This window comes from Manis javanica, chromosome 7 (assembly GCF_040802235.1).
Source record: "Manis javanica isolate MJ-LG chromosome 7, MJ_LKY, whole genome shotgun sequence".
Classification (NCBI taxonomy): Eukaryota; Metazoa; Chordata; class Mammalia; order Pholidota; family Manidae; genus Manis; species Manis javanica.
This window is the reverse complement of record NC_133162.1, coordinates 26279957-26307610: the sequence shown is the minus strand read 5'-3', so window position 1 is coordinate 26307610 and position 27654 is coordinate 26279957. Positions and strand designations below refer to the sequence as shown.

Sequence of the window (27654 nt, the reverse complement as noted above, 5' to 3'; positions counted from 1 at the left end):
AAGTGACCGTAGGCGGGTAGTTGCCATGGCAACAGCTGGGCGCGCAGTTGGGCAGAGGGAATATGGCGGTGACGGGCTGGTTGGAGAGTCTGCGGACGGCCGAAAAGACGGCACTACTGCAGGACGGTAATTTGAGCCCCCCCACGAGCCCCCTCGTCCTTTTCCCCAGGGTACGGCCCCCGGTGCTGGGCGTCCGGGAAGGGCCTCAGCCTGGGACGGCAAAACTGGAAGGGTCACGGCCGGCAGCCAGGCCAGGTCCTGCATTTACAGATGAGAAAACTGAGGCCCAGAGAGACGACGTGATTGGAACACGCGTCTCTGGACACCCCCTCGTTTCCTTTACACCGCCTCGCTCCGCTCTGAGTTCTGTTATTAATGAATGGTAATTCCTTTCACATTCATTTGCTTCTCACCGCTGTCCTGAGAGGCTCATTTTCCACCCCATTTTACAGAAGAGGAAACAAATTCGAGGTTTTAGACCAGCCCCAGCTTCCCCGATTCGATCCTGACTTCGGATCCCATGAACCTCAGTCTAGGTGTTATATTGCTGGAGGCAGCCTGATGTCATAAAAGACGGCGCTAGTTATGCCTCTGCTATTGATTCACCATGGCATCTCCAGTCGTCCCCTTTGTTTGGATCTCAGTTTTCTAATCTGAAAAATGAACTTGATAGGCAACTCTGTTATATCTGAGGTCCTTTCCAGGTGTAATACTTTGTTTGTAAGTAAACCTTCTCTAAAATGCTGCCTAAAAGAAGTGGGCAGGTTGTATTGGACTCCCGACTTTCTCTCACCTTACGATTGGCTGGTGTAGGGCCCCCTGTGCTTCAGGGTACCTTCCTGGACTCACTTGGCAGCCAGAATCAATTAGGTTTGAATTCTTGTAGCTTCTAGGATACCAGCTAAGGACTTACGTCCACAGGCAGAGGCCAATCAGGTAAGCGTCGAAATTAAAAATCACCTGCTCATTTGCTTCATTTATACAGCATTTAGGGAGGCTTCTACTATTTTACTTGTTTGTACTGTTTTTTTCTTTTGCTGTTAAATAACTTACCAAGCTATGTATTAGAGCAGATAGAAAAAGCCATGTTGCGGGAGGTCAGAGTGATCAGGAAAAAGACATGTAAATAATAAGAGGGTGTGTTAAATAGAGGTTGAAATCTTCTATAAAATGCTATGAGAACATATTGGTGGAATCGGTCATCTTTTGAAGAAGACCTGACAGAAGAGGTGATGTTTATGGGTTCTAAAGAATTAATAGGTATTTGCTAAGTGGAGAAGAGGGGATGACTATTCTGGAAAGAATGACTCAGGTGTAAAGGCATGGAGGTGTGAAAGCCTAACAAAACATTTTGTGAGGCTAAAGCATTCACCCAGTCAGTCACAACACCCCCTACACTGTGTCACATGCCAAGGGCTAGGATACAACCGTGGATAAGAGGTCTCTTAAGGAGCAGTGAAGGAAAATGGTGGAAAGTGAAGAGAGAGTGCAGATAAATTGGGGATGTAGTGATAGATCTCCTATACCAAGCTAAAGATTTAAGACATTATCTCAGAGGTCAGAGGACAGTATTTTGTCTTTATTGTAAAAAATACATAACAGAATTTATATTTTAACCATTTTTAAGTGTACAGTTCTGTGACATTAACATATTCACATTGTTGTGCAACCATCACCACCATCCATCTCAGAACTTATTTTCATCTTTGACTGAAACTCTTTACCCATGAAACACTTAACTCCCTATTCCCCCTATCCCTAACCCCTGGCAGCCACCATTCTACTTTCTGTGTTTATGAATTTGGTTACTGTAGAAAACTCATGTAAGTGGACTGTTGACCAAAAAAAGGCAAAGCTATAAAACAATTAGTTGCTTTTAATGGGGTCTTAGGGATTCAATCTGGACAGAGTTGGGAAGAAACCCAAATGTATGCTCGGAAAAAGGGAGAGGGCCGAGGATTTTTAAAGGCAAAAAGAGGAACTCCAAGGGGCTTACATGAGTTGTTTTGAAACAATTATGATTGACTAAAGCTGCTGTAGCCTACATTTTGCTATACATAATTGGTTGCTAATGCTAATCACTAGGTTTCAAAAGTCAGCTTTGTTGTGAGCAGCAGATGTTTGTCCAGGATGTTTATGGTTTGACAGAATAATCTAACTTTATTTGGAGAACAGTATCAGAGAAGAGGAAGTGCAGAGACCCTGTTTCCTTAATGCCCCCCCACCATTTTAGTTTACTCTCATTGTCAATATTAACCTCATTTTGTCTACATTTTGTATTACTACAAATACATAGAATATTTGCCCTCTTGTGACTGGCTTGTTTCACTGTGCATGATGCCTTCAGGGTTCATCCATGTTGTCTCACATATCAAAATTTCCTTCCTTTTTAAGGCTGAATGATATGCCATTGTACGTATGTACCACATCTTGTTTATCCTTTCACCTGCTGATGGATACTTGGGTTGCTTCCATTTGTTTTTGCCATTGTGAATAATGCTTCTTTGAACATGGATATAAGAATACCTGTTTGAATCCCTGCTTTCACTTCTTTTGATCACATGGCAATGTTTATATGACAATTTCGTTACGTTTTTTTGTTAGTAGAATCACAAAACAATGTTGTTAGATTTTTTTTTCTTCAATCCACATAATAATAATAGTAATAATAAATATAGGGATACAGCTTATCAAATCTGTCCTATAGATTTACTCTGCAGATGTGGAAATGGGCAGGTGGAGTACCCATTCGTCTTTCCCACCAAGAATCATTGCTATTGGCAATGAGAACCCAATACACTAAGTATTTTTCAGAAAGAATTTCTATTCACTGTGAAAATAATGAAAAATAAATTAACAGGTCACTCATAATCCTACCAGCCAGAGATAATCATAATTCATGTTTTCATACATAAACTTTTGTTTTTTCCATGTATATGCACACATGCATATGTATTTTTTTACCAAAATACTTAAAAAATTTAATATCCACATACATATACATATATATATATGCAGAATAAATATTTATTAGAATAAAGTATAGGTAAATATTATATAAACTTTGGGTAAGGAAGGATATTCTAAGCACAACTTCTGTGTAATAAACACAAAGGAAAAAATGGTCAACTATATAAAAATTAAACCCTTGTTTGGGAAAACGCACTTTAAACAAAGTTAAAAGGCAATCGAAACAATATCTACAAAGCTCTATCAGATTATTAAGAAAAAGGTGAATACCCAAATAAAATACGCTAAAGCCTAAAATAGGTAATTCACTAGAAACATGATCCAATAAATCCTGGGAACAGTCTTCAACCTTGCAAATGTTTAAAGCCACACAAATTATCCTACTGTGGTTAATACAGCATGGGCTTTGGTCTCAAGCCCAGGTCTGTCATTTCCTAGGTTTATAACCTTGGACAAGTTTCATGACCTTTAAGCCTCAATTTTCCCATTTATGAAATCAGGTAATGGGGCACATAGGATTATTTGTGATAAATGCAATAAAACATGCAAAGCGCCTGGCCAGTGGTCTGGACTCAAGATTGGACTATAGGGGGAGAATAGGGTCAGGCCAGTCTCCTTAGCTACCTACAGGCAACGCCTTATACCCTGCTCCTGACAGGAAAACCCCTTCCAGCTGTGAGCCATCCAAATGATTGAGGGTGGTGTGATGGTAGGGGCCTGCTGGAAAGCCCTACAAATTTGGAGATGTTTACCCAGAATACAAATTAGGAATAACCCTAGGGAGCTGTGTCCTAGGTGAGTGAACTGGACCAAAAAAAAGGCTTGGTAGAGCAGATACAGTTTCAAGTCAGCTAGTGGCACCTTTAGCTGGCTGTGAACCTTAGGGCTCTTAGTCATGTTGGGTACCTGTCTTCTGGGCATTAGTCCAGTGTTATTGTCTCACTGAGGAGCCTATCTGTGTTTACTTATTTATCTGTAAAAATAAGAGAAATTACATAACTACTATTAAGAAATGCTTATGATTATACTACATAGGTGGAAGAGTTGGGCTAGAAGGCTCCCTTGGATTCTTCTGTTCTTTCGGTGAAAGATGAATCAGTGTTCATTCTTTCAATCAATATTTAGTTGAGCTCCTAATATATGCCAGGTACTGTGCATGGTGTTAGGGAAACCATAGAGTTGAGGGATGGGTGGATAAAACCCCTCCTATCTAGTAGAACACACAGGCAGTAATTAAAGGAACACACAAATAGATGTAAAATCATAACTAAGGTAAATGCCCTGAAGAAAACACATGGGGACTAACATTGTGTGGCTATGTGATAGGAACGGCTGAGAGATGTGCAAAAGGCAGAATGATGGCATGGCTAGAAGGGGTGATTGATTAGGAAACCCCATTCAATATCCTGCGTAGGCTTGGTTTTAGGAATAGGGGGGAGAATGATAAATATGAAATCATTCCTGGGGAGACAGATGCTTTTCAAAGTATAGTATGTGATAAGTCCTCCATTGAAGCACAATGGGAGTACAAACAAACAAGGAAGTGATGCATTTTGCCAAGGTAGCTGAGGGTGGTAGTGTAGGAAGACTCCCCAGTGGAAGTGACATTTGAGTGGGATTTTGAAGGGCAAGGAGAAGTTCAACAGATGGGAAGAAGTATGGAGCTATATTGCTGGTAGAGGAAACAGTGGAGCAAAGATACATTCACAGAAACTTCAGAAAGGATGTGAATCTCAAGACATGTCTTAAAGTAATAGTGGGCAAAGGCTGGCAAGGAGTTTGCAGGAAGCTCTGGGAGGGTTTCTTAATACACCCAGGGCCATTGGCATTTCCCAGGTAGATCCCTTGATCTTCAAAGTGCAAGTTAAGAGGAGGCTTGGGGGTAAGGCACTTTCTGTTTTGTGTGTAGGAAGAAGGAAGGTGCACTATTTGTTCCCAGATGGGAAGGAAATGGCCGAAGAATATGATGAGAAGACGGGTGAACTACTTGGTAAGTGACAGGGGCTCCCAGTGAGCCCTGAGGAACACTTGAGGTGATCTAAGCACAAGTGAACACTCCTTGCCTGAAGCTTGAGGGAGGAGTCCAGCACCAAATGCAGAAGCTAAGGGAGACCGACTTGATCAAGGCAAGATTGTTCTTGAGAATAATCGGAGGTCGGGGCTGGACACCAGGTGAAGATGGGAATCTGTTTGACCAGTAAATCCCACCCCATCCCCAAACACATGACAGAGTGAGTATTCTTCCTCTAAGATCATAAAGGGGATATAAAGGAACCACTGGGAACAAACTTTATAGAGGAGGCGGGATTGGAAGTGAGCCTTTTAGGCTGAGTGATGGTAAGGGTAGGCCCACTGCAATATTTTTACTTGTTTTTTGTTTTCTGAGTCTATACCAGGAGCAGGCGTCAGAGGCAGCAACTTCTGACCTTGCTTCGAAAGTGGCACTATTAAATATGACCCCCATGTTAGAGAATGTCTGAATCAAAGGGAGCAGGGAGTAGAGAAGGTAGTTTTGCCACACTCATTTTCATTCCTTTAGCCCTTTTCCTCTAAGACTAGGCTCATAAATAGGGGCTCCATCTCGGATATCTGGGAATTATTTGATTTGTCCATTTTCTGTTCCCAGGTATGCACATCAGCATTAACTGACTTCCTGGAGTGAGGTGGCTGGCTTTTGACCCAGAGCCGGAGACTGTCAGCAGTGGGAGCTGTTCTCTTTATTAAGTTCTACCTGAAATGCTAAGACCAATGATAGAATCATGGGTTAGGTTATTTTCTTGTCATTTTTCTTGACTTTAATTTCTTCCTGTGCCTGATCGACAGGTAGTATTGGCAAGGGAATTTCTTTTTCCCTTTTTCTGACAGCTCATAAATGTCTAGGACTCACAACGCAGATTACACTGGTTTGCATTCCTTTAGTCTCCCATCTTAAAATGTGTGTCCTGCTCATGTTCAGTCACAGAGTAAAGTGTTGATCCCTCCTTATTATGAACTGCTTGGGTTCCAGTCCCAATTGGTTTAGTCTGATGCTATGAAAAATCTTGATGTGTTTAGCATATGACACTGATTTGGTGGAAACCAATACAGTAGTAATATCCTCACAATGCATTGTAATTTATAGCGCTCCCAGGGGATGACAGCCTTGTAATGCCTAACAGGGGCAAGCTTTTCAGACGTCACATGGGCTAACCAACACCATCTTCAGGCCAGAAACTAGCTGCAGCTCCACTCCCAGCCCCATCTCTCCTCTCTACACAGAGCAAATAAAATAGCTATAGCTGCTGCGGCTATAAAAACAAACAAATAAAACCCAGGCCCCTTAGTTTTGTTTGGGGCCACACATAAAAATAAACTGAAAAACAAGTCCTGGTTACTTCATCTGTAGTATCCCACATTAACCTGTCACTTCTCTTGGCAGGTAGGCAATAGACAGTGGCCTGCAAACTCCTTTTTAAAAGCAAGAATGGAGGTTTGTAGGAGAACATTGGCCAAAGTTTACCCAATAATGACATTAATGCTGTAACTTTTATTGGATACCGTGCTAAGTGCTTTACTTGAATTATCTTATTGAATCGTACTCATAACGGCCTGATGAGGTAGGTACTGTTGTCCCCATTTTACAGTCAGAGAAAACAGAAGCTCCAAGAGGTTAAGCCCCTTACTTAGATAGAATCAGGTAGCTGGTTAGTTTCTGAGCTAAGATTTAGGCCAAGATCTGTCTGATTAAAAGCCTGTGCTTTAATCCACAACAACATACTGTTGGGAGTTGAGAATATTTAACTGCTTTCTTTTCTTCGTACTAAATTCTTCTCTTCCCAGAATGATCTGAGTAGGGGCTGGTGGGAGCAGGACAGAGATGGGCAGACAAGAACACCCCACTTGAACCACCAGGCTCTTTGAACAGCTGATCTTTTTCTTAGCCATCTCCAACCATCTCCCCCACCCCACCCCTCTTGCAAAATGCCGTTATTAATTTTTAAGTATAAATAATCCCAGGGCCTGATCTAACTTGTGTGTGTGCATTCTATGAAGTAAAATGTGGACAGAGTTATTGTGGCCATAAATGAGAATAGTTTCCATTTATCCAGCTAATCATACAAATTTACAATTGGACAAACTGGTTTCCTGTTAGATAAACCCCAAAAGTAATTTACAGAGGAGGAATTGCCAGTAGTCCATGTGTCTAGGATGGAGTTCTTCCCGTTGGTGTTAATAAGCATAGCAGGGTCATGTTTTTTCCTAGCCTTGTAATGCTGTGCCTTCCCACCCCCCACAATGAATGCTGTATGTATTCATAGAGGAAAATACTGAAGGGCCCCCAAACAATGATCGGAACATCAAACCAGCCCCAGAAGAACACAGCGTGTGTGGGGTAGGGGAGCGGAGGCTGAAGGGCAGGCCATCCCCCAGCGATTACATTTGGATTACTGGCTTCATCCGCTTTGGTATTTGACCGCCAGCCTAACCACCCCAGGCTGCATTGGGAGGATATTGAGCACTTTCATCCCCAAGTACTTCACCGGCTTTATAAATGACCCACTTGATTCCCTTCAGCCTCCTCAGGGATGGGACATGGCAGCTGTTTAATAGCCACATAGCAATGTTGCAGTGTTTTAGGGCAGAAAAGAAGAATCCTGCATCCAGTTTAAGCTGCAGGGAGTATTTAGGAAAGGGGAATGTAATTATCCACATTGGAAGTGAGCCAGGGCTGGGAGCTTTGGGGAAAAAGGCCTTTAGGACCTCCACTTCCCAGCCCACCTGAAGGATGGGGCCTCCTTTCAGCAGGGACATCAGCCTGCTTCCTGCTGATTTAGGAAAAAAGCCCCCAGGCGCTGCCTCCATATATTCTCCATCAGACTCTTTACAGGGTCATTGAAAGTCTCCTTTCCAAGGACTGGCCTTGGCTCAGCCGGGAAGGTATGACAGCATCCCAGGGAGCTGCCTTGCACACACCAGTTTGGGTTTAACATATAATCAAATCAGAGTGACAGCAGGTGGAAAACAGTCTTCTGTTGCCGCAGGAGTTGTCCTTGAGTTCAGAACAAAGACAGGACAAGAAAGACAAGACAAATTGTGTGTTTGCACATGTGCATTCAAGTCTGTGTACATGGGAAAAATAGCAAGGACTTCACCAAAATCATTTGTTGTATCTTATAAGGGAATGAGTAGGAAGACTTTATTTTGCTTTCTGCCAAAGAATTTAATCCCAAGATGTTAAAAAAAAAAAAAGGTAAAATAGCCAGAAGGCTGGCTTCCAGTTAAGCAAGGTATTACATGAATATATTTGGATATACTTCTGGTCACAGACCATTCACTTAAGAGAGTAGAAGAATTTGTGGGGGAAAAAAAGTTGCCTATAAAGCATATTTCCAAGTTTTACTCTTCCTTATTAATTTTCATTATAAACTTGGAAATGTATTTCTAGGGAGAATTTTTGGCCCTAAGATGTAATAAAATCACACTGCAGAATTCAGTAGACCTTATAAAAGCACATATTCAAGGGGAAGTTCTAATTTTACAGCACACTTTTGTGTTCAGCTTGCATGCCTTACTTAGAGCAGTGAGGGTGTTTGGGTCTGGCATAGCTGCTCACATGGTCTCAAAGAAACCCATCCTGAGATCAGACTGCAGCGTTCACCCCTCAGCCCGGACAAAGGAGCGAATGGGAACGACTATGACAGAATTGCGGGCACTTTTTGTTGTTCAACTCCTTACAACTGCTTCAAGAAGGCTGCTGGCCTTTAGCAGCACCTGGGCTGCCCAGGCTGGAGGATACCCAGTGCAGCAGGAAGGGAAAGGAACTGAGGGGGTTGCAGCTCAGGAAGGTCCCCCTGCAGTGATGAGCTGTGTGACAGCATCATTATGATGTGGCTGAGTGGGTTCAGGTAATATCCATTGAACTAGTTTTTTCACTTAAAATTCCCATAATATATGTTCCTCACTTGGGGAAAAAAATTCTTAGGCAAACATCTGGCTTGTAAAACAAGGTACAATAGAGATGATTACTTGCATTATAAAAAAGGATGACTCCACACAAAATTCACATTAGATCTTCTATAAATAATGCTTTAAAAATATGATGTGTGCCTAAATTTTCTTTAAATACAACTTGGGCTATTGTTTCTGCCAAATACATGTGAAACAAGTGAATTTCTTTATTTGGACTTTCGGAATCATGAGACAAATCTGCCTCAGCTTTCACCCTCTTCATTTTTTCTTTGCACATTTTTAGAGGGGAAAAAGTGCATCTCAACTCAAACTTTGGAATCCAAAATTTCCCATTACCAGTAGCTATCCTTTTCCTAATCCTCGCATCTTCCCCTTATGTGAAGTCACATCTGGAGTTTCTGAACTCCTCTTGGCTCCTTTTAGAGCTTTGTTCCAATTCCTTTTGTCTGGGCACCCATGATACGAGCTTTACAAGTTATCTAATGTTGAAATGCCATATTGAGATTTCAGAGGTTGTGAGGTCCTTGTTCAGATGGACAAAGCCAGTGTAAAGGCCTGTAGCTACCACCTCTTATCCTGTTCCAGTTACCTAATGTGCTGTTGATATTTCAGTAGAAAAGAGCAGAGTCCCTTTCTTCCCCATTACCCTGTTGCCTCCTTCTCTCCCCAGTGAGAAAGTGGCGTGTGAAAAGTGCCTTAGGAGCCTTGAGCCAGTGGCAGACTGAGGTGGGAGAGCCAACATTCCCAGGAGGAGGGAGCCTGGGGCTTGAACTCATCCAGGAGAGCAGTGCCAATGTATGTCTATCTGTCCGGTGTCCTGGAGAGGCTGGGGTGGGAGCGGGCTACTGGCCCTTTAGGGCGGGCACCATGTCATGTTCATATCATCATCTCCAGTGTGCCCAGCTGGACACAGTACCCTAGAAACATTTGCTTGAATGAATACCCAGAGGGTTTTAGCTTGGTTTGGCGACGGCTTCGGGCCTGGAATGTTATAGGATGGCAGCATCAAAGGGGAACTATGGAGAAGAGCTGAGGGTCTCCCAGCGTGCCCCCAAGTAGAGCTTTGTGGAGCAGGTTGCTATCCCTGCCCTACCCCTCTTCAAGAACAGTCCTGAAATTGGATTTGCCTTCTGCAGCCCATCTTCATGCGCAAGGACACCAAGATGAGTTTCCAATGGCGGATTCGAAACCTCCCGTACCCTAAGGATGTCTACAGTGTCTGTGTGGACCAGAAGGAACGCTGCATCACTGTCAGAACAACCAACAAAAAGTAAGTGGCATGGTGGGCACCTGCCTATGAGCAAGTTGGGGGTGATATTTGACTTGGGGTTAGGGCTCAATCTGTTCCCTACACTGGATGGCTAAGAAGCCTCCTCTTGCAGCTCCGAGGGAGAGAGAAGGGCTGTACTAAAGCCCCAGCAGGTGCTGAAAGCTACTGAACAAATGCCTCATCCAGTACCTGGCACATACTGGAGCTCAATAAATATTTGTTGAATGAATGAGGGAATGAAGCAATCACTTGGCCTTTAACTTGTGCTTTTAGGTGATTCTGCTCTAAAGTTATTGTGACCTTGACCTCCCACCTGGACCCAGTCCACGGTGAACTTGGCCTGGTGATACCACTGTCCAAGCTGGCAGGGAGCCATGGCCTGGAAGGCATACCTGTCTGAGGTGGCAGTTACAGGACTTTACTGGCCTGGGAGCAAGAGACCTGATTCTGCCCTGCACCAAGGACAGGTGGACAGATGCTTTGATCTCTTGGAATTCTCTTGCATTATGTTTCAAAAGGAGTTTTCAGCTTCCCTGTGCTCCTCTCCTTGTCAGCTAGTGGAGAGGCAAAATGTGGGATTGAGAAGATAGAAGGTAGCCAAAATGGAGACGTGACCCAGGGGTACTTCTGGGCTGACCATTTTGGAAATACATCAATCCCTTTTGGGTTTCTGGAGCTCTGACTGTTCATATGAGAAGAGATGAGCCCTGTAATGAATTGGTCTTGACCAGGGCCGTAGGAAGGCAGCAGGGACCCACTCCTGGGAAACAGAGTTGGGGCACTGACGTGGAAGGTTTTGCCCAGCATGCCTCATGGGGGCCATGCTTAGGCCACTGATGCCCGTCCACTGGTTTATGTGCAGTAGAAGGACCAAGCTCTTTGTCCGTCTTCTCAGGTGGTGTGGTGCCAGCCTCCTCTCCCACCTGCCTGAGGTCCAGGAGGGCCATAGGGAGGCAGTGTGGCTCTCAGGCTTCCCTGGTACAGCCCTGGGTCTGCCCTCTTGTTATGACCCCCATACTCTATAACGTTGGCAGGGTTAAGGGGATGGGGAAGGGGTGGAGATGAGTGAATTAATTTCAGGATATTGCTGTACATGCAGCCAGTGGCCCCTGCAGTGGGCCTTGCCTATAAATATAAAGTCATAATAATAAGGGTTTGCGTTTATAAAGCACTTTGAAGCCCTCAGATAAAAGGCAGTTTATTCCTGTTATTGTTCTCATCATTAACAGGAGTCAGTGCCTAAAGTGGAATTTAGCAATTTCAGACAACACAGAAATTGCCTTTAGGAAAACAAACTCCATGCTTCAGCAAGCATTCCCTGGCGTAAGAGGCCCTGGGTCCAAACTGAGAACAAAAGTGCTTCTGATAGCACTTGAATCTGCAGCCCAGCAGTTTGTGGAGCTGGCTGCTGCCTCCCGTTTGTCCCCCAGAGGTCACTGTAGAATACAGATATCAGGCAGAAATGTGATTACCAGGGAGTGAGAGAAGAGAGGCTAGCTAGCTCACCAAAAAATTCATCTGCAGGCTGATCCTCTGGGTCCCATCTCCTGCACGTATCCAGCCGTAGGTGGCGCTGTTGGCCAGGAGCTCCATGGCTAGAGGCCCACCCCAGTGCCCAAGGCAGAGGGGAGCCATTTTTGAACTGATAGGTGATGCCAGCTAGGATCAGGGTAGTGCATTGGGAGGTGGCAGGGCTGAGGGTTGGATTCCCACAGAGGGAAGAAGACTGTGTGAGTGCACATTTCAGAACCCACGCTGAGCCTCCGGTTCTAGTGTCCCAGCCTGGCTCAGCCCAGCCTTTCTCTGTTCCCTGTTCTGGGAGGTGAGGAGAGAGGCTACCGAACTCTTAACTGACTGCTCTTTCCTAAGCCTAGCGGCATGTTCATCTCTTCTGTTTGGAGTAGTAATGTGTCCTATAGCTTTACTACCACTAATTAAACAGAACCCAAGGGCTATTCCTTTGAACAGTGTTTAACTTTTTCAGATTTAGAAAATCTTGTTTTCTGATCATTACACCGTCTGGTGGTGGGCAGAGTACATATTTTTATTTGTATGATACGTTAATGAGTTTGTAAATATATCTATAGCCTGATGTATTTATTCAGCATGATGAACTGACTTCTAAAGGGAAAGTTAATGACAGTCTTGATGCTCAGGCATTTGCAGTACCCACCACACTGTGGCATTTCTCTCTGATTTGACTTACTCCTTCACCTAGAATTTCTGTTCTGGAATATTACTGGTTACTAGTAAAAGCCAGAGTTCCTTTGTCCAACCTGCCTTATCCCCGAAGAACAAGGTTAGCCATTTTTCTTGAAGGAATTGATTCCAGTGTATTATGTACTTGGCCTCAGTTATTAGTGAGGAATCAGAGAAGGGAGAAATGCTTTTCCAGTATCCTGGTGTGGCACCGCATGTGTTACCGATAAGAGCATTTGTGCAGAAGGAAGGTTTCTAGCCTTAGCTAAGGAGCTGGCAGCTCTAAGTGGAATGAGCCAGGGTGCCAAAGTGGGAAGATGATGGCTTAAATCTGGCCTCTGCCACATATTAATTTTATTATTTGGGACAAGGTTTCCTCATCCAGCACAGGAGAACACTCATACCTAGCTCATGGATTGTCTGGGCAGTTTGATGGAATTGTATGTACAGGCACCCAGCACCATGGCCAGCCTGAAGCAGTCCTCAACAACTCTTTGGGAAGTGGAACCTGAAGAGAGCTTGGCTTATTTGACATGGGTGATACTAATACTCTGGGAGGTGTTAATAGGCATTGGTAGGAAAAGGATTCTGTGGTTAAGTTCAGGTAACTCTGGATTAAACAAATTTTTCTGTGGTAGGATTTCTAAGAGTTTTTAGTACATGAATTGCATCGTGACTCTAGAAGGGGGCTGCTGTAGGCAGGGATGACCAGTTTGCCTGGAGCCTTGATGTTTAAGAAAGAAGGAAGATTTGTGTACTGATTTTCTAAAGGCCAACTGGCCAGAGGCTTCTCTGGCCCACTCTGGCCGAGTCTGTGTGCATGGCGCCCTCTGGAGGGGTGTGGGGCATGGCCCATGTGACCCCACAACAGCGAGGTCTCTCTCTCTCAGGGCCTGGCCTCTTGTGTCTTTCTTAGTCCACTGCAAGGGAGAATGGGTTGGGAAAGGGCTGTGAATTGGGAAAGAAAAAAAATAGAGAGAAATAGGGTGTACAGTAGGTCATTTTTGAAATAGCCAAAATGAAGGAGCTGCACTTTTGGCACAGGTTGGGAAAAGGTACAGAGTTGGCCTTTCCAGGACCTTTGACAGTGACTTAAAGTTCATCTCAGGCAGCTCCTTTATTTGAGGAAGAAATTTTGAGGAAGAAACAGAAGTTAAGTGGCCTTCTCCAGTAGGGCTAGAAGTCCTTCTGAGAAGCATTTACGTCCACATACGTCTTTTGAACACTTTTGACATTCAGAAAAGAAGCACTGTGTGTTAGATAGAGTGCCCACAGCACCTGCAGTGTGGCTGGATCCCAAGGGAGATTACCCCTGTATCTGCCTCATCCTTGGACAGATGAAGGTGGTCTGTTACTTTGAGAAGAGAATGTGGAAAAATGGAGGGGTCACGAGATTTGGGGAATTACCACTTGTAACAAGGGCATCTCCACTCACCTGTTTAGAGAGTTGGGCAAGGTGCCTAACTTTTCTGTGTCTGTTTCCTCTTCTGTGAGGTTAATAGAAGTAACCAACCTGAGAGGGTTGTTTTGAGGATTCAATATATATAGAACAGTGCCTGGTACAGAATAAGCATTAATAAATGTCACCTATCATTGGCTGAGCCTGAGAACAGTGGAGAGAGATGGGAGTGTGGAGAGTGCTGCATGTCAGCAAAAGTCCCAGGAACCACCCCCTGTAAGAGTTGAACTTTTAGCAGAAACACAAGAAGTGCTCCTCAGGCAGGGTATGCCCTTGTTTCTTCTTCATCCTTAAATTCCCAGCCCATAGCTCAAGGCCTGGGTCACACACAAGTGATGCCTAAGAAGTATTTGCTGCCTCCCTAGGGCTGCCTGAGGCTGAGCATTCTGACTTTCCCAGAAGCACAGTGGGTCACCTCTCTAGTCCAGGTACTGGTGAGAAAGTTAAGTGCAATTCCTCTCAGGGCAAACCCCAAGGCCAGGGAATGGGGAAGAGAAGGGGGTGGGCTGTTCCCTAAGGGGAGAAAGCAGAAAGCCCCATACTGCCTTGAACACTGCCTGTCTGGAGCCTCTGAGAAAGCTTTTTTAACTTCAACCAATAAACTCAGTCCATTAGAATAGACTCAAAACAAGCTGAGCCTCCAGACCCACTGTGCCCTCATTCCCCAGCATCCTGGTGAAAGGTGGTGGGAACAGTAAAGGGAATGGGGGGCAAGCCACTCACCTCAAGTTCCCTTTGATCTTGTCATTGCTGTTGAGGCCAAGCCCTAGGATTCTTTTTCCAACCTCACTGCCCCAGCCTGGAGAATGCGGCTTGACAGTGCCTCTTTGAGGATGTACAGGTGTGTCCCTGTCTCCCCCACCCCTTCCCCAACACACAGCCAGGTAGACAGAAAGGATGTCCCCATGCTGTATGCAGCAAGGCCTTACACAGTCCCTTTCAGTTTAGCTGGGCTGCTGCTTTCCCAGTTCTGCTGCTTGTATAGATTTGCAGAGATGTTAACACTTCCTAACAAGCCTTTGTGTTCATCTAAGCTCTGCTGTTTAACCTTTGACTCCCCCCTATTATCAGTGTCTGCCACCTTTGCTGGCCAGACCAAAGGCCCCAGGAAGAGCCCTCAGCCTGGGCTAGTTAGGAGGAGGATGAGGCCAGCATTCCACCCTGGTTTGCAGGCAGATGGATCGCCTTTCCCTGGGGCAGAGCTTTGGAAAATCAAGCGAACTTGTGGTGCCATTAGGATCTCCCAGCCCCTGCTCCTTTTGAACTGTCAACCTTTAAGTAAACATTCTTTCCCAGCCATGGACCCCAGCACCTTGAGGGGGAGAGGAGCCCTGAGAGCCTCTGCCAAACTGAAGGCTTTGGGCAGGGAGAGTGAGGTAGAGCTGCTGCCTTGATGTCCACTCTCTGAGTCCCACGGCAGCAGGGCTTCTCAAGTGTACGTGGGTAGCTGTCACCGCAAGGACCAGACCCCTTTGAAGTATTAAAAGTATCCATCCTCTCCAGGCCCCTTGAGTTTGTTTGTACCTGCCTCACCCTTTCTTCCCAGCTCACATACCCGTGCACAGCAGTGACGCCATGCCCAGGTGACAGGTCTGGCAGCCACTGGCCAGAGTCCCAGCAGGCTACATTGCCACCAAGGAAAATGGGCCTGTTGCTAGAGGTGAGGAGTCCACTCTAAGCACTCTGGTGTAATAAGCACCAGACCAGGACCAAGGAACGGTAACCCTGACTCCACTGACAACTAGCTGTGAAACCAGGCAAGACATTTCACCTCTCTGAGCCCAAGTTTCCTCTTTGGTGAAGGACATCAAGTTTCCTGCAAAACAAAGTCCAATTACACACATTATGCTGTCTGGGTTTTTGTTTGTTGGTTGGTTTTTTACAAAAACAGATCATTAATCTTTGGACTGGCACCTGCAGATAATAGGGAATGGAGGAGTGGGGTCTCAGGGCCTGCAAAGCAGGCCAGAGCCCCAGAGATCCTGCTTCTGTGATGAGTCACATGGTCTGTCCTCTCAGGGTAGATGTAGTTCCCTCTCTGGCATATACTGTAAGTAGAGTCAAGCTAACAGGATCTTGAAAGACCCCAAAATAACTAGTTCCAAAAGAGGAAAAAGGTAGCTGAGGCCTTCATTGGAAGTCCCATGTAAATGGCAACTATTAGTCCACAGCTTTGGGGCACCCCAGATGTCCTTCTATCCCTTATTAGTACACATGTCCCATTTTCTTGGGGTACAGAGAAGGCCTGGCTTGCCTGAGCTATTTGTATACTCCAGGAAGCTTCTTCTATGTGACTTTGGGAGTCCCAAGCCTGAAGTATGAGTCACTTTAACCCATGGTCCAATCAAAGAATCATGATTGATCCTGCCTTTGTGCTAAACTGCCGTAGGCCTTTCGTTCTTTTATTTCCAGGACCACTAAGCTCTAAAATCCTGGGGTTCTAACTGGCTTCCCTTCTTCCTCTTTGGCTCTGTGGGAAGGTATGGGAGAATTGTGTAGGAGCTTGGTGGCAGAGGGCCTGATGCCCCATTATTGGGGTTACCTTGCTGGTATCCCCAGGCCTCTCTATGTCCCCGCAGGTACTACAAGAAGTTCTCCATTCCTGACTTAGACAGATACCAGCTACCTCTGGATGACTCATTGCTGAGCTTTGCTCACGCCAACTGCACCTTGATCATCTCGGTAAGATTCACCCAGACTTCTTGGCCACTGTGTCAGGGAGAGGCACCCTCTGTCCCTGCCCACTTCCCATCCCTTAGGAGTCCACAGTTTCAGCCGCAGCCCCTAGGGTGTGCTTGCTAGCAAACAGGCATCTCTATTCAGCATGGGGAGAGCAGGGTGGGGGTGCAGGGAGGAGCCTGAGCTTATAAATCACAGCTGGAAGAGAATAGAGAATGATGGGGAAGGGTGGAAATCACAGCACTGGGATTCTAGCCCAAGGCCTGTTCCTTCCCAGCCATGTGATCTTGAACAAATCATTCAACCCTATATGCCTCAATTTCCTCATCTTCAAATAAAGGGAATCAGAAAGGGTATCTGTTTGTGTGCAATGAGGAGGGTATGTGACTGAATAATGTCTTCCAACTGGTCCCATTCACAGTACCAGAAGCCAAAGGAGGTCCTGGTGGCTGAGTCAGAGCTGCAGAAGGAGCTGAAGAAGGTAAAGACAGCCCACAGCAGTGATGGGGACTGCAAGACCCAGTAGTGGACCCCTGAGCCTGCACTTCCAGTGTGAAGGGTGGGTGAGGCTTTTCCTTCAGCCTGTGAGACTTTGAAGCATGGGCCTTTCTGGCACAGGGCAGCCTCTTCTCTCCCAGCAGCTATCCAGACTCTGTAAGAACTGGGTTTCGGGACATTCCTAGTCCCCCCATCTCACCTTGGTCTTACTTCCTGAGTAAAGTCATTCTGAGTCACTGTGGGTGGCTTGCCCTCTTATCCACCTCTCTATATGCCTGTCCCAGGAAGGACACCGGTGACATTCCCTTCTCTATCCCAGGGATCTTCAACATAAAGCCTTCCACATAAAGGGAGGCATGGGCCTGAGATGGAGAAGGGGTTGGAGGAACTCTGACCCTGGTAGGGCAAGGCCAGGCTGCTGCTTGAGCCTGTCTGCATAAACTCAGGAGGACTAGGCTGGAAGGGACCCTGTGCTAGCTTAGTTTGCTGAAGTGGCCCAGAGGCACTCCCTAAGATAAAGGTGGGCAAAGGACAAGTTTTTAAAAATGCAGAAACCTTGGAAATAGCCCAGGATATTAAGACATTATACATGTAAAGCCAGAATAAGGGTTGTAAGTGCACAGTGGAATAGGGGGGAGCAAGGTCACCAAAGATGGACAGCAATTTATAGTGCCCCCTTCACCCCTACACGCAGCCTGAAGCCCTTCTATGGTCCCTAGAGATGCTGTCCACCCTACCATCAGGGCCAAAGGGGTGGGTGGGCATGCAAGGTTTTCTGGAAAAAAACTCTTTGTTCTTGAGGACACGGAGTCATTGGGCCATGAGTCTGGTCTTCTCCTTTCTCCAGCATGCCCATCCCCAAGTCTGAAATCTGTTGCTCCCTCTCCCTGCCTCCCCTCTCCCCGCAAGGACTCCCCAGCCAGGGAGAAACCAGAGCTGTGAACAGTCACACTTTATTTTTACAAAAATGAATATTGTAGCATGTCTCAACAGCTGGCCTGAGGTCGTGCTGGGTTCCCCTTGTCCTTTCTTGGTTACAAAGTGAGATCAGGCCACAGTGCCCCAAGAGTGAGTCTCCAGCCCCCCAAAGCTTGGTCTTGGAATCCCCCAGGGAATGATTGAGGAGGTGGGGGCCAGTGCCAGCAGGGATACTAGCAGCCTCACCCTTCCTTCCAGGGAAGGGACCAAAAGACCAACTGAAAAGTCTGAAGCGCCTCACTCTGAGCAGTCATAGCTCTGGGAAGGTGCAGGTGGGCGTTTCCAGGCCTGGTTCCATCACCCTCTCCAAAGCAGCAAGTCCCTTCTCTCCAACTGGTTCCTAGGAGGGACTGCACCTTGGGTGGTGCGGAGCACTGTGCGCACAGGTCTAGGAGTACAGGCCCAGCACAGGAGGAGGCGTCACTGCACCCTCCACAGGAGAGGTCCCTGAGTAGCTGGCTTCCCTGGCCCTCAGGCTGAGGCGGCTGTGTCATAGGTTTTGAAAGTCCAGGACATGGAGGTTGTAAGACAGCGCAGCATAGAGATGTTTGGTGGTGAAGCGCAGGCAGTACACAGGGCTGCTGAGGGGCGCTGATGTGAGCGGAAAGGCCTGCAGGGGGAGGCACGGGAATGGCCAGGACATCCCACGTGGAAGGTAGGAGCGCCCTAACCCAGGATTCCCAGGCTCCGTGCAGTGGGGCAGGTGCCGCAGGAGGCTTCCTCCCATCCTCTCCTGGCACTGGCACGTGCACACATAGTAATGAGTCCTGACACCCTGAGGGTGTGGGGTGGGCGGGACACTTACGTGTAGGCAGGCCCTTTGGCGCCGGTCCCACAGTCGTACTACACCATAATAGGAGGAACCAGTGGCCAGCAGGTGGTTGCCGTCTGTCTGCAGGCAGTACAGGGTGCTGTCGTGGGGCTCCTCCCATTCCATGACACACTTCCTGTTCAGGAAGAGGACATGCTGGGGAGGCTCAGAGGGGCTCTCCCAAGCCACCCCAGCTTTCCCACCAGGGAAAGCCATTCTGGCAGGGAGAGAGAAGCCAAATCACTAAATTCTTTAAAAAATAGCAAGTTTTGGTAAAGGTCTCTTTCTCACCAGGCCCCCGGGGTGGATTAATGCCCTCACTTGTCCTCCACATGGTCAGCTATATGCCAGGACTTATGAGGCAGAGAGGTAAGAAAGGCTGGGACAGAAAGCAGAGGGACAGCACCCTGGCCACTCCTGAGGCCCTTATCAGGGCCTGGTTGTTGTGCTCTCCTGGGCCATGGGACCAGGGCAGCCAGGGTGGGGTGGCTAAGCTTGATCTGCCCTTGCAGACTGTTCCCCACTGGCCCCTGACATGGAGTCCCTGTGCCCCCTCCCGTGGGCCCACCATTCATCCTCCCGCCCAGCACCCTCACCGGACACTGGTGCGGAGGTCCCAGTAGCGAACGTAGGTGTCATAGCCACAGGATAGAAGTGTGGAAGGGGTCTCATACATGACATCCAGTACCCCAGCTCCTGGGGGGAAGTCACTGCCCAGGTGTGTCATCAGCTGCCCACTGGGGAGAGAGAAGGCCAGAGGATGAGAAGCCCACACACATTCTTTAACTTTCAAATGGCCTCAGTCCTTAGGGCAATGCAGTTCTTTCCTCATCTAGAATTAGACTCCCTTACGAAGGGGCCACAGAAGGCTGCCCTGACTCCCACCCATCACCCCATCCCTGTCCCTGCCCCTTCCCCAGCTGAAGGCCTCAGCTGCCTGCAGCCCCTCCTTCACACCTGCAGGCCCTGCCGCCGGGCCACTCCTCTGCAGGACATGAATGGGCCTAGCCGAAGGGTCGGCGCCCCCCACCCCCCCACATACTCTTGGTTACTTTATACTTCTTGATCCTGCAGGTCATGCAGTTCTGAGCTGCCTGAGTCCAATGCCTTAATTCCCGCCTGTAATCTGGGGCTCAAACCTCATTGGGGATAAAGACCACACAAAGGGAGAAGGGGAGTCCCAGGAGATGTTAAAACAAGTAAACACCTTTGTGTCTGGGAGAGAAATCGCTGAGAAAGCAGCTTAGCGGGCTGGTCCCTGGTGTTCCTGGCCAGGCTGGCCCCCAGCCCGGGGCTAGCACGCCTCTGTGATCACAGCCCCCAGCCTGCGGGGCTCCAGCTTGCTCCCCCAACCCTCCCCCTCCCGGTGGCCGAGAGCAGATTACTGAGAAGAACAATTTCTTTGTGACTGTGTAATTCCCTCCGTGACCGCGGCAGTGGACAGACCCTTCGCCCTGATGCCAGACCCCTAGCAACCACTTAGGGGGGCCTTCTGGCCCTAGCAACTACCCCTCAACATCAAGTGCACCAGCTAATCCCTGTGGCTAGGGGATGGGTAGAAGAAGTGAGCTTCAGCACAGTGACTGGGGGGAAATAAAGGAGAAGAGGGGTACCCTCCAAGCCTGACCCCTCAGCTTCACCCAAGAGATGCTGGCCTTTCAATGGAAGAACAGGAGAGGCAAGGCCATGGACCCTTTACCCAGACACCCAGGTAAGCAGCCCTGGCATGGGGTGGGGAGGACTTTGTGGTCTCACCAGCCCAGCTTTGGGCCAAGCAGTGTTCACCAAAGGGCTTGAGCAGGAGAGGTTACCAGCCCATGTGAACACAGACCACAGTTCCAGCCCTTCTACGTCCTGCAGCTGCTGACCCTCAACCTCCCTTCTCCTCAGTGGAGCCGTCCTCTTGCTGAAGGCTGAATGCTGAAGGAAAAGCAGAGGCAGCTGGGAGTACCTTTCTGCCTGTCCTGCCTTTCCCCTCAAGCCCTGGGCAGTGTGGTGGCTCCCAATAGGGAGCACTGTTGCTGTCCAGTGAGGGGTTAGGCCCTATATCAGACCTCTGCTCCCAGCCTCCTTCCCAAGTGTGCTTGGGAAGTAAGATGATATGGCACTGTGTGCTGGGGGGGGCCTGAGTGGGATCAGGCAGAAAGCCACCTCCCCAGATCAGCGTCTCCGGGAGATCACTGACCTGGCTCCCAGGAAGGCCTGCCTTCCCGATGGGCCACCAGCCATGATTCTCCCACCCTGGGCAGGCCAGAGCCCGGCAGGGAGGGATTGATCTCTCACACGTACGTGCGTATGCGTGCAGTTGTCCCTCCTGGATTTGGGGGCCCTGCCCCTTCCATTAGGCCTTCAGGAATGATGGAGGAGCTCTTCCCTTTAATCTATAGAAGTAATTTCATGTTTGTCTGTTTGAAATAGAAGATAAAAGGCAGTGGAGTTTTGGGGGTGGGAAGCCCAGCATGGCTCTACCTGCCCACTCCTGGTCCCAGGTTCAGAGGAAAGGAGAGCTGGGCACCCATGGGCTGGGCAGGATCAGCAGCATAAGGGCAACATCTAGACCAAGTTAACAACCTCGACCCCTGCCCTGGCATCAGAGCCTTCACTGGAAAGTGCCATGCCACTATGTCTGCAATAAAAAACACAGAACCCTACCCTCTGGGGGGGCAACCCAAGGGCTGGAATGGAGTGGGCACCAGCCTCTCGGGGCTGAGGCAAGTACTGAAAGCTCCCCGTCTGCCAGCCCAGCCTGTCCAGAGGCTAAGGAGCTTCTTTCTGCTGCCCTGTTCTCTGATGATCTGAAATGACCACACACACTTTAAATGGGCTAATAAAAAGATACAATTTCTTTCACTCTGGGCCCGGGATCCTTGAGGCTCTGTTGTGCAGTGCCTGCGAGGTTAAGTTCAGAGCATAAACTGACACCCCAGGCTCTGGGAAATGGCCCGTCTCTTCAAATAGCGGCCCAGCGGTGCCATAGGAGCCCTGCTGGGGCTTTGATTTGGGAAAACAAACAGAAATGGCACTGTGGGCCCTTCGTGGCCCTCCGCCCCAGGACCAATTTAACTAGAAAACTCTAGCTCAACTACTCTGGTGGAGGGAGTGAGATGGGCCCAACAATAGCCCCAAACTCTGGGAGGGAGGGGGACAAAACAGCCCCTCCTCCTGGGTGCCTTTTCTTACTACAAGTGTGTTCTTGTAAAAATGATTAGATTGCAATTTGTATAATGTGGTGACCCCCAAATTCAGACATTTCACCCCTTTTCTCTGGAAAGAATGTCAAGAATGCTTCTCGGCCTCTCACTGTCGGGGCTGTGAGGGGGTGCCAAGCCTTGGCTGTCACACGACTTGTGTGGGAACAGGGCTGCTGCTCAAAGCCCTGGGCCAAGACAGCAGCAAGGACCAGGACTGTCACTACACAGGGGCAGACAAAAAGTCTGTTGCCTTCCAACTCCTGCGCACAAAGCCTGGGCCTCCAGGACCCACTGAGGGCTGAGGGGCCTCTGCAAGCCCGACTCCAACAGTTCTCTCTCAACCCAGGGAGAGGTAAAGACAGATGGGGCTGCCCCTGTGAGCCTGATGAATAGGACCAGGCCGCGGAGGGCAGCCTGCGGGAGACCTGTTCCTGAAGCCTGGCTCTGCGTGGCTTCCCTGGGAGCACCCAGCATACTGGGCAGGAAGAGCAGAGGGTGGCCCTATTCCAGGGCCTCTTGAGGATGGGATCAGGTGAGGGGGTCCGTTTCACCCCACTGCCCAGACAATTCCACTGAAGCTGGGGGAATAATAGGAACTTCTGACAGGTATGAGGGAATTTAAGACTGATCTGTGCATCACAAGCTTTGTGGTGACAGCTAACTAGAGATGGGGCCAGCCTGAAGACTCTATGTCCCATCTGGGAAAGGCCCTGAGCGCCAGGTGAGGCCATCACAGAGGGTCAGTCCTTGGCAGCCCCACCACCCCCAGTCTGGGCAGTGCGGAGGTGGGAAACCTGGTGCCCTGCTTCCCTTACCCCTCCCTCCCTCCGGCCTCTCATCTCAGCCTCCACAAGCCCCCTCTGCCTAGCCTGCCTGAGCTCCCAGGTCAAGTCACTGCCCACAGAAAGTCCCTCTGCGCTTAAAGTGCCGAGATAGACATCCCTGGCTGCCACCTGCCAGCCCACATGTAAGAATGCCCATGGCCCCTGCACCATTTCACAGCTGCTGGGTGCCTGAGGATGCTCCCCGAGGGTCCTGTGAGTACTCTTCTCTGCATCTGTTTTGGTGTAAGGACCCCCATTTGGCATGTGTGACCCCAAAATGCAACAATGGCTTTGGGTGAGGGAAAGGATGGAAGATTGACAAACAGTTCGCCTTCCTACATCTCTGCTCCCAAGGGTGGATGGCCTGAAGGTATAAGCTGGGCTCAACATGGTCATTAAGAGAGTGGAAGGTTTTTCCTGCCTTCTAACTCCTCTTCCCTTTGATCACAACCACTTACTGAGCTCCTTCTGTATACAAGGCAGTGTGTTTAATAGAAACTGCAGGGATAATGTGAGGTATGATTTTGAAGGAGACACTGTCCCTGTCTTCAAGTTTTCAATCTAGTGAGGGAGAGAAAGAAGTATGACGTGTACCCAACCAACAATACAAACAGGGACCTGGTGGTTGCCAGAGGAGAGGTGAAAGAAAGTTTTATAGGACAGAGAACCTTCCTGGCTGTGGGTATTGAGCAATTCTTCCATAAAGGGCAGGATTGTAAGAGGTAGTGGGGCTGTAGGGGTGGGGGATGGCCAGGAGAAGGCCCAGCAACAGTAAAGGTTCAGAGCACCTGGGCTGTTTTCCCAGTAGTAGACAAATCCAGTTTGGGCAGGATCTGGCTTCCAGACCCTGGTGGGCCTTTGGGTGCACATGGCTCAGCCATGAACCTTTTAAGCAAGGAGGGTTGTCCTAGTCCAGTCCTCTGGGGGGAAGGGCAAGAAAATCAAGGAGGCAGATAGGTGCCAAACAACAGAGAGGCAGAGACCAGGAGAAGCCTGTGGAAGCTTCCCTGCTCCTGCCCTATCAGGTGAGAGGGAAGGGCCCTTCCCAAGCACACGGCCTCTCCCATGCATGTGTGTGCGTGTGCACAGCCCCCAGCACCCACCCATGCACACGTGTTCAGATACAATGGCTCAAAGGCCAAGCAGCCAGGCAGCCCACTTTGTACTGCTAACAAGGGGACCGTAATTACAGGAAGGGGCAGCCGGGCAGATAAAAGGATACAAAATTTCAACATCTGTTGCCATAAAGGGATAAGGAGAAGTGAAACGCAAAGTATCAGTTTGGTGTCAGCAGGCAGAGAGCCAATTTCAAAGAGTTCAGGGGGACAGAGGGGACAAGAAAGAAAAAAGATGGGGGGGAGAAAGAAAGAAAGAGAAAGAAATTACAGGGTTCCTTAAAGAGGTAAAGAAAAAAGAAAATGAAAAAAGCTGTCAGTAATACTTTCAAAGGAGAAGGCAGGTACTTTAAAGAGGGGCAATTCCCTAATCACCCTGACTGAGAGCCAGGCCCCCTGCCCGGGGTGGAGGCAGAGGGCTGTGGCAGAGACAAAGCCACACCTGGGCCGGATGGGCACTACTGGTGCCCTCAGAGTGGCCCAGCTTGCACTCAGCACACCACTGCCTTCTGCAGATGGTCAGAACGGTCTGCAGCCAGGCCCCTCTTGTCATTCCAGAGGCTGGTAGATATGCCCTGATATGCATCTCCCGTGCTCAGTCCAGGTTCCCAATACAAATTCCCAGCCAGAGAGCTATACTAAGCCACACAGCAGCTGACAAGGTGGCACTGAGTGCTCTAACAGTCACTAACCATGGCTGCAGGGGTAAGGATCAGGGAGGGCTTCCTGGTGGAAGTGCTCATTATGCTGAAGAATAAGAGTTTCAGTAGGCAGAGAAGTGTAATCCACCTCCCTAGGGCAGCTGGAGCAAAGGCTGAGGGGAAAAAATAGAGGGCACCTGTCAGAATGTGTGAGAAGCCTATCTGCCCTGCCCTCATTGAGCAAGAGAAGACTTAGGGGCTTTAGGATGGAAATGGAGGAGTAATGGGGAACCAGGGATGACTCTGGTCTGAAGGGGACATAGGATGTGTGCAGGGGCCATGCATATGGTCATACATACAGGGCAGCACAGTGCCTAGCTGAGGACTTGAGCCTGTGATGTACTAGGAGTAGCCAGGCCACCAAGCCACCATTACCCACCCCACCTTCCCTACCCAGGCTGGGAATGGTCCCTAGGCTGGCACAGGGCTGTGGCTAGACCCACTGTGACACCTTCAGGTCTGGGATCCAGGCCTCTCCATTCATTGCCCACTGCCCAGGGGGAAGGATGTATGTGATGTCAGGCCAGTCAGACCCTCTCCCCAGGCGTTCCAGCAGCTGGGAGGTGTGCCCCACAGACAGCACCTTCCCTGGTGCCTGGCCAGGGGCTCTGCTCAATGCAGACACAGAACACAAGATGGGCCTTGCTTCCTCCAAACCCCAGGCTCAGAAACCGGCTTTGACATAGTTCCTCAAGGCCTGATGGGACTACAAGGCCGAGCAAGGGAGACTTCAGTGGTGGGCTGCTGGCACTGTCAAGATGGAGCCCATGGGGTTGAGGACCGAGCCTGAAGACTATTTACCCTTGGAAGCGGGAACACTCTGGTACCTCCAGGCTGGGCAAAGGACTCCATCTTTCTCTCCACATAATTTAGTCAAGTTAAAAGAAAACCTGTTCTTGGATGGTTGTCACCTTCAGGAGCAAAAAAAGAGGAAGGGAGAGGGGAACAGCCAGGCTCCTTTGTCCTCTGGCCCGGGTACTTCAGCCAGCACCTCCTCGCTCACAGCCTCCAGGCGTCTTAGTGGAATGAAGAGGTGAGAGAGGCACGTGACCTTGAAGGGGGTTCCGGGCACTGAGAGGCAGCACGGGCTGCCTGTGGACAGCATCTGAGTGAGACAGATGGACCAGAGAGTGCTAGTGCCCAGCAGGGCACCTCCACCTCAGAGGTGTGTCCTGGCTCCCACCTTCATCCTGAGGGCAGCCCCTGGAGGGGCGATGCTCAGAGCAAAGCTGCCCCTCCACTTCCTCCCCCTCCAAGTCGTAGCATACACATAAAAGAGAAAATCCTGGCACTCCTCGGGTTTCAGCAGTGACATGTTAAAAGCAAAGAATCCACCCAGCGCCGCACACAGCCCCACCGCCCAGTCCTGCCAGCAGTGTCGCTCCACCTTCCAGATTGGCCTGTCAGTCAGGCTTTGGTGTTATTGAAAGATCAAACTCTGTCCTGCCTGTTCATTACCTTAATCCTGTTTTCTACATGGCTTTATTATCTGCTTGGGCTTCTCTGGGAAAGAGCTACAGCCAGTCATCTTGTCCACTGCTTCCCTCCCACCAAAAGCAGACGCCTCCACCAGGGCGTCTTTCCCTCCATCCCCACACTGCTCGGTACTTCAGGCTTCCCTGGAAACAGGAGAGATGTTCAAACGAGGCCTGGCTTCTCTCAGTGGTGAGAAGGGCAATCTGGGGGCAGAGAGGAGGCAATGCCAACGGGTGCCCAGGGCAGCCCTGCCACAGACAGCTATTGCTTGTCTGGCTCCAGGGAAAATGGCCATAGCTGTCTTGTTCTCATTCTCAGTTGGGTTCTTTCTGGGGTCTGTAAGGACCCAGTGTCTGGGGTTGTGAAGTCTAGAGATTTCATAAGAAAATGCCACTCAAGGAGCTGGTGCCTTGGAACTCTGTCCTGACCATGAACCTGTGCCCAGGAGCACCCCTGCCACGGCAGCCACAGGCAGAGGAGACCACGCCAAGATTATCCAACTTTTGAGATACAGCTGGGCCACACTGGGCTACTCAGCCCATGCCCCCATTTGTCTGCTGCCCTGGGCCCAGGCCAGTGAGGATTCTAAGCACAAGGTCCAACCACAAGAAAAATGAAACTGACTTTCAGCAGAAATGCCCATCTTTGTGACTCACAGCCTTACTGTCAAGAGCCTTCTCTATATCATGAGGTCAGCAGGTTCACCTCCCCTTCTACTGGGTCACAGGGCCACATATATTAGGAGGATTACAAGGTTGAGCTTCCACACTCCAAGGGTCTAATGCAGGAAACAAGGGTCGCTGGGGAGGAAGAGTGGGAAGGAGACAGCGTGCAGTGACTGAACACTCCCAAGGTGACAAGCACTGTGTGGGCACTTTTACAAAATAATCTTTTTTCATACTAGTTCTGTTAGGTTGGGATAATTAAATCCCATTTACAAATGTGGAAACTAGGCCCAGAGCTAATCAGCAGCAGAGTCAACTCTGGAGCCCAGGCCAGTCTGACCACACAGCCTGCACTCCCTCTGCAGCTCCTCACAGGCCTCCCCATCACACACCACAGGAAGGGCTCTTGCCCCAGCCCCATTCAGCAGCAAGAAGGTGCCAGAGGGCAGGGAGAGCCATGGGAGCAACTTTCACAGATGGCAGGAAGCCCAGTATCCCAGGGGTTCAGAACAAAGGAGCCCCTGGAAGCTTTAGCTGTGCTGGCAACAGTGTGATGTGATGCTCAGCTACATTAACAGAAGTAGAAGATCTAGAATAAAGGAGGTCTTATCATCAGGGGCCACTCATCAATCCACACCTGGTGTGTTCATTACTCCATTGTGAATGCCCTGTTTCAAGAGGAATCAAACCAGATAAATCAAGAGAAACTTTCAGAAGAGAATGGGTCCTGAAACTGTGAGAACAACTCTGTGGGTTAACCCAGACAGCTATTCCTCATTTTCTTTTTCGCTCGCCAAAACCTGATTCTGTGCCCACCCCTCTACTGCCCCACTCCCAGTGTGTGTGGGGGAAACATGGACTTTAATCTT

At 48.9% G+C, this 27654-nt stretch overlaps 2 protein-coding genes across 2 annotated transcripts in view; one reads left to right on the top strand and one right to left on the bottom strand.

Annotated features, from left to right (window-relative positions):
• Window positions 1–5: 5 nt before the first annotated feature.
• Window positions 6–17282, top strand: DPCD (deleted in primary ciliary dyskinesia homolog (mouse)). Its single transcript, XM_017674345.3, has 6 exons — window positions 6–126; window positions 4880–4960; window positions 9590–9714; window positions 10056–10189; window positions 16427–16529; window positions 16948–17282. Exons 1-6 carry the CDS (start codon window positions 63–65, stop codon window positions 17050–17052), a joined length of 612 nt encoding a protein of 203 aa, XP_017529834.1. The 5' UTR covers window positions 6–62; the 3' UTR covers window positions 17053–17282.
• Window positions 17283–17961: 679 nt separating this feature from the next.
• The window catches only part of FBXW4 (F-box and WD repeat domain containing 4), a 77926-nt gene continuing 68233 nt past the window's right edge, over window positions 17962–27654 (bottom strand). Inside the window, exons 7-9 of the mRNA XM_017674342.3 lie at window positions 19410–19550; window positions 18808–18949; window positions 17962–18612 (exon numbers count right to left, since the gene is read on the bottom strand). Coding sequence (XP_017529831.2) covers window positions 18493–18612; window positions 18808–18949; window positions 19410–19550 — 403 coding nt within the window. The 3' untranslated portion in view covers window positions 17962–18492. The remainder of the gene's footprint in view (window positions 18613–18807; window positions 18950–19409; window positions 19551–27654) is intronic.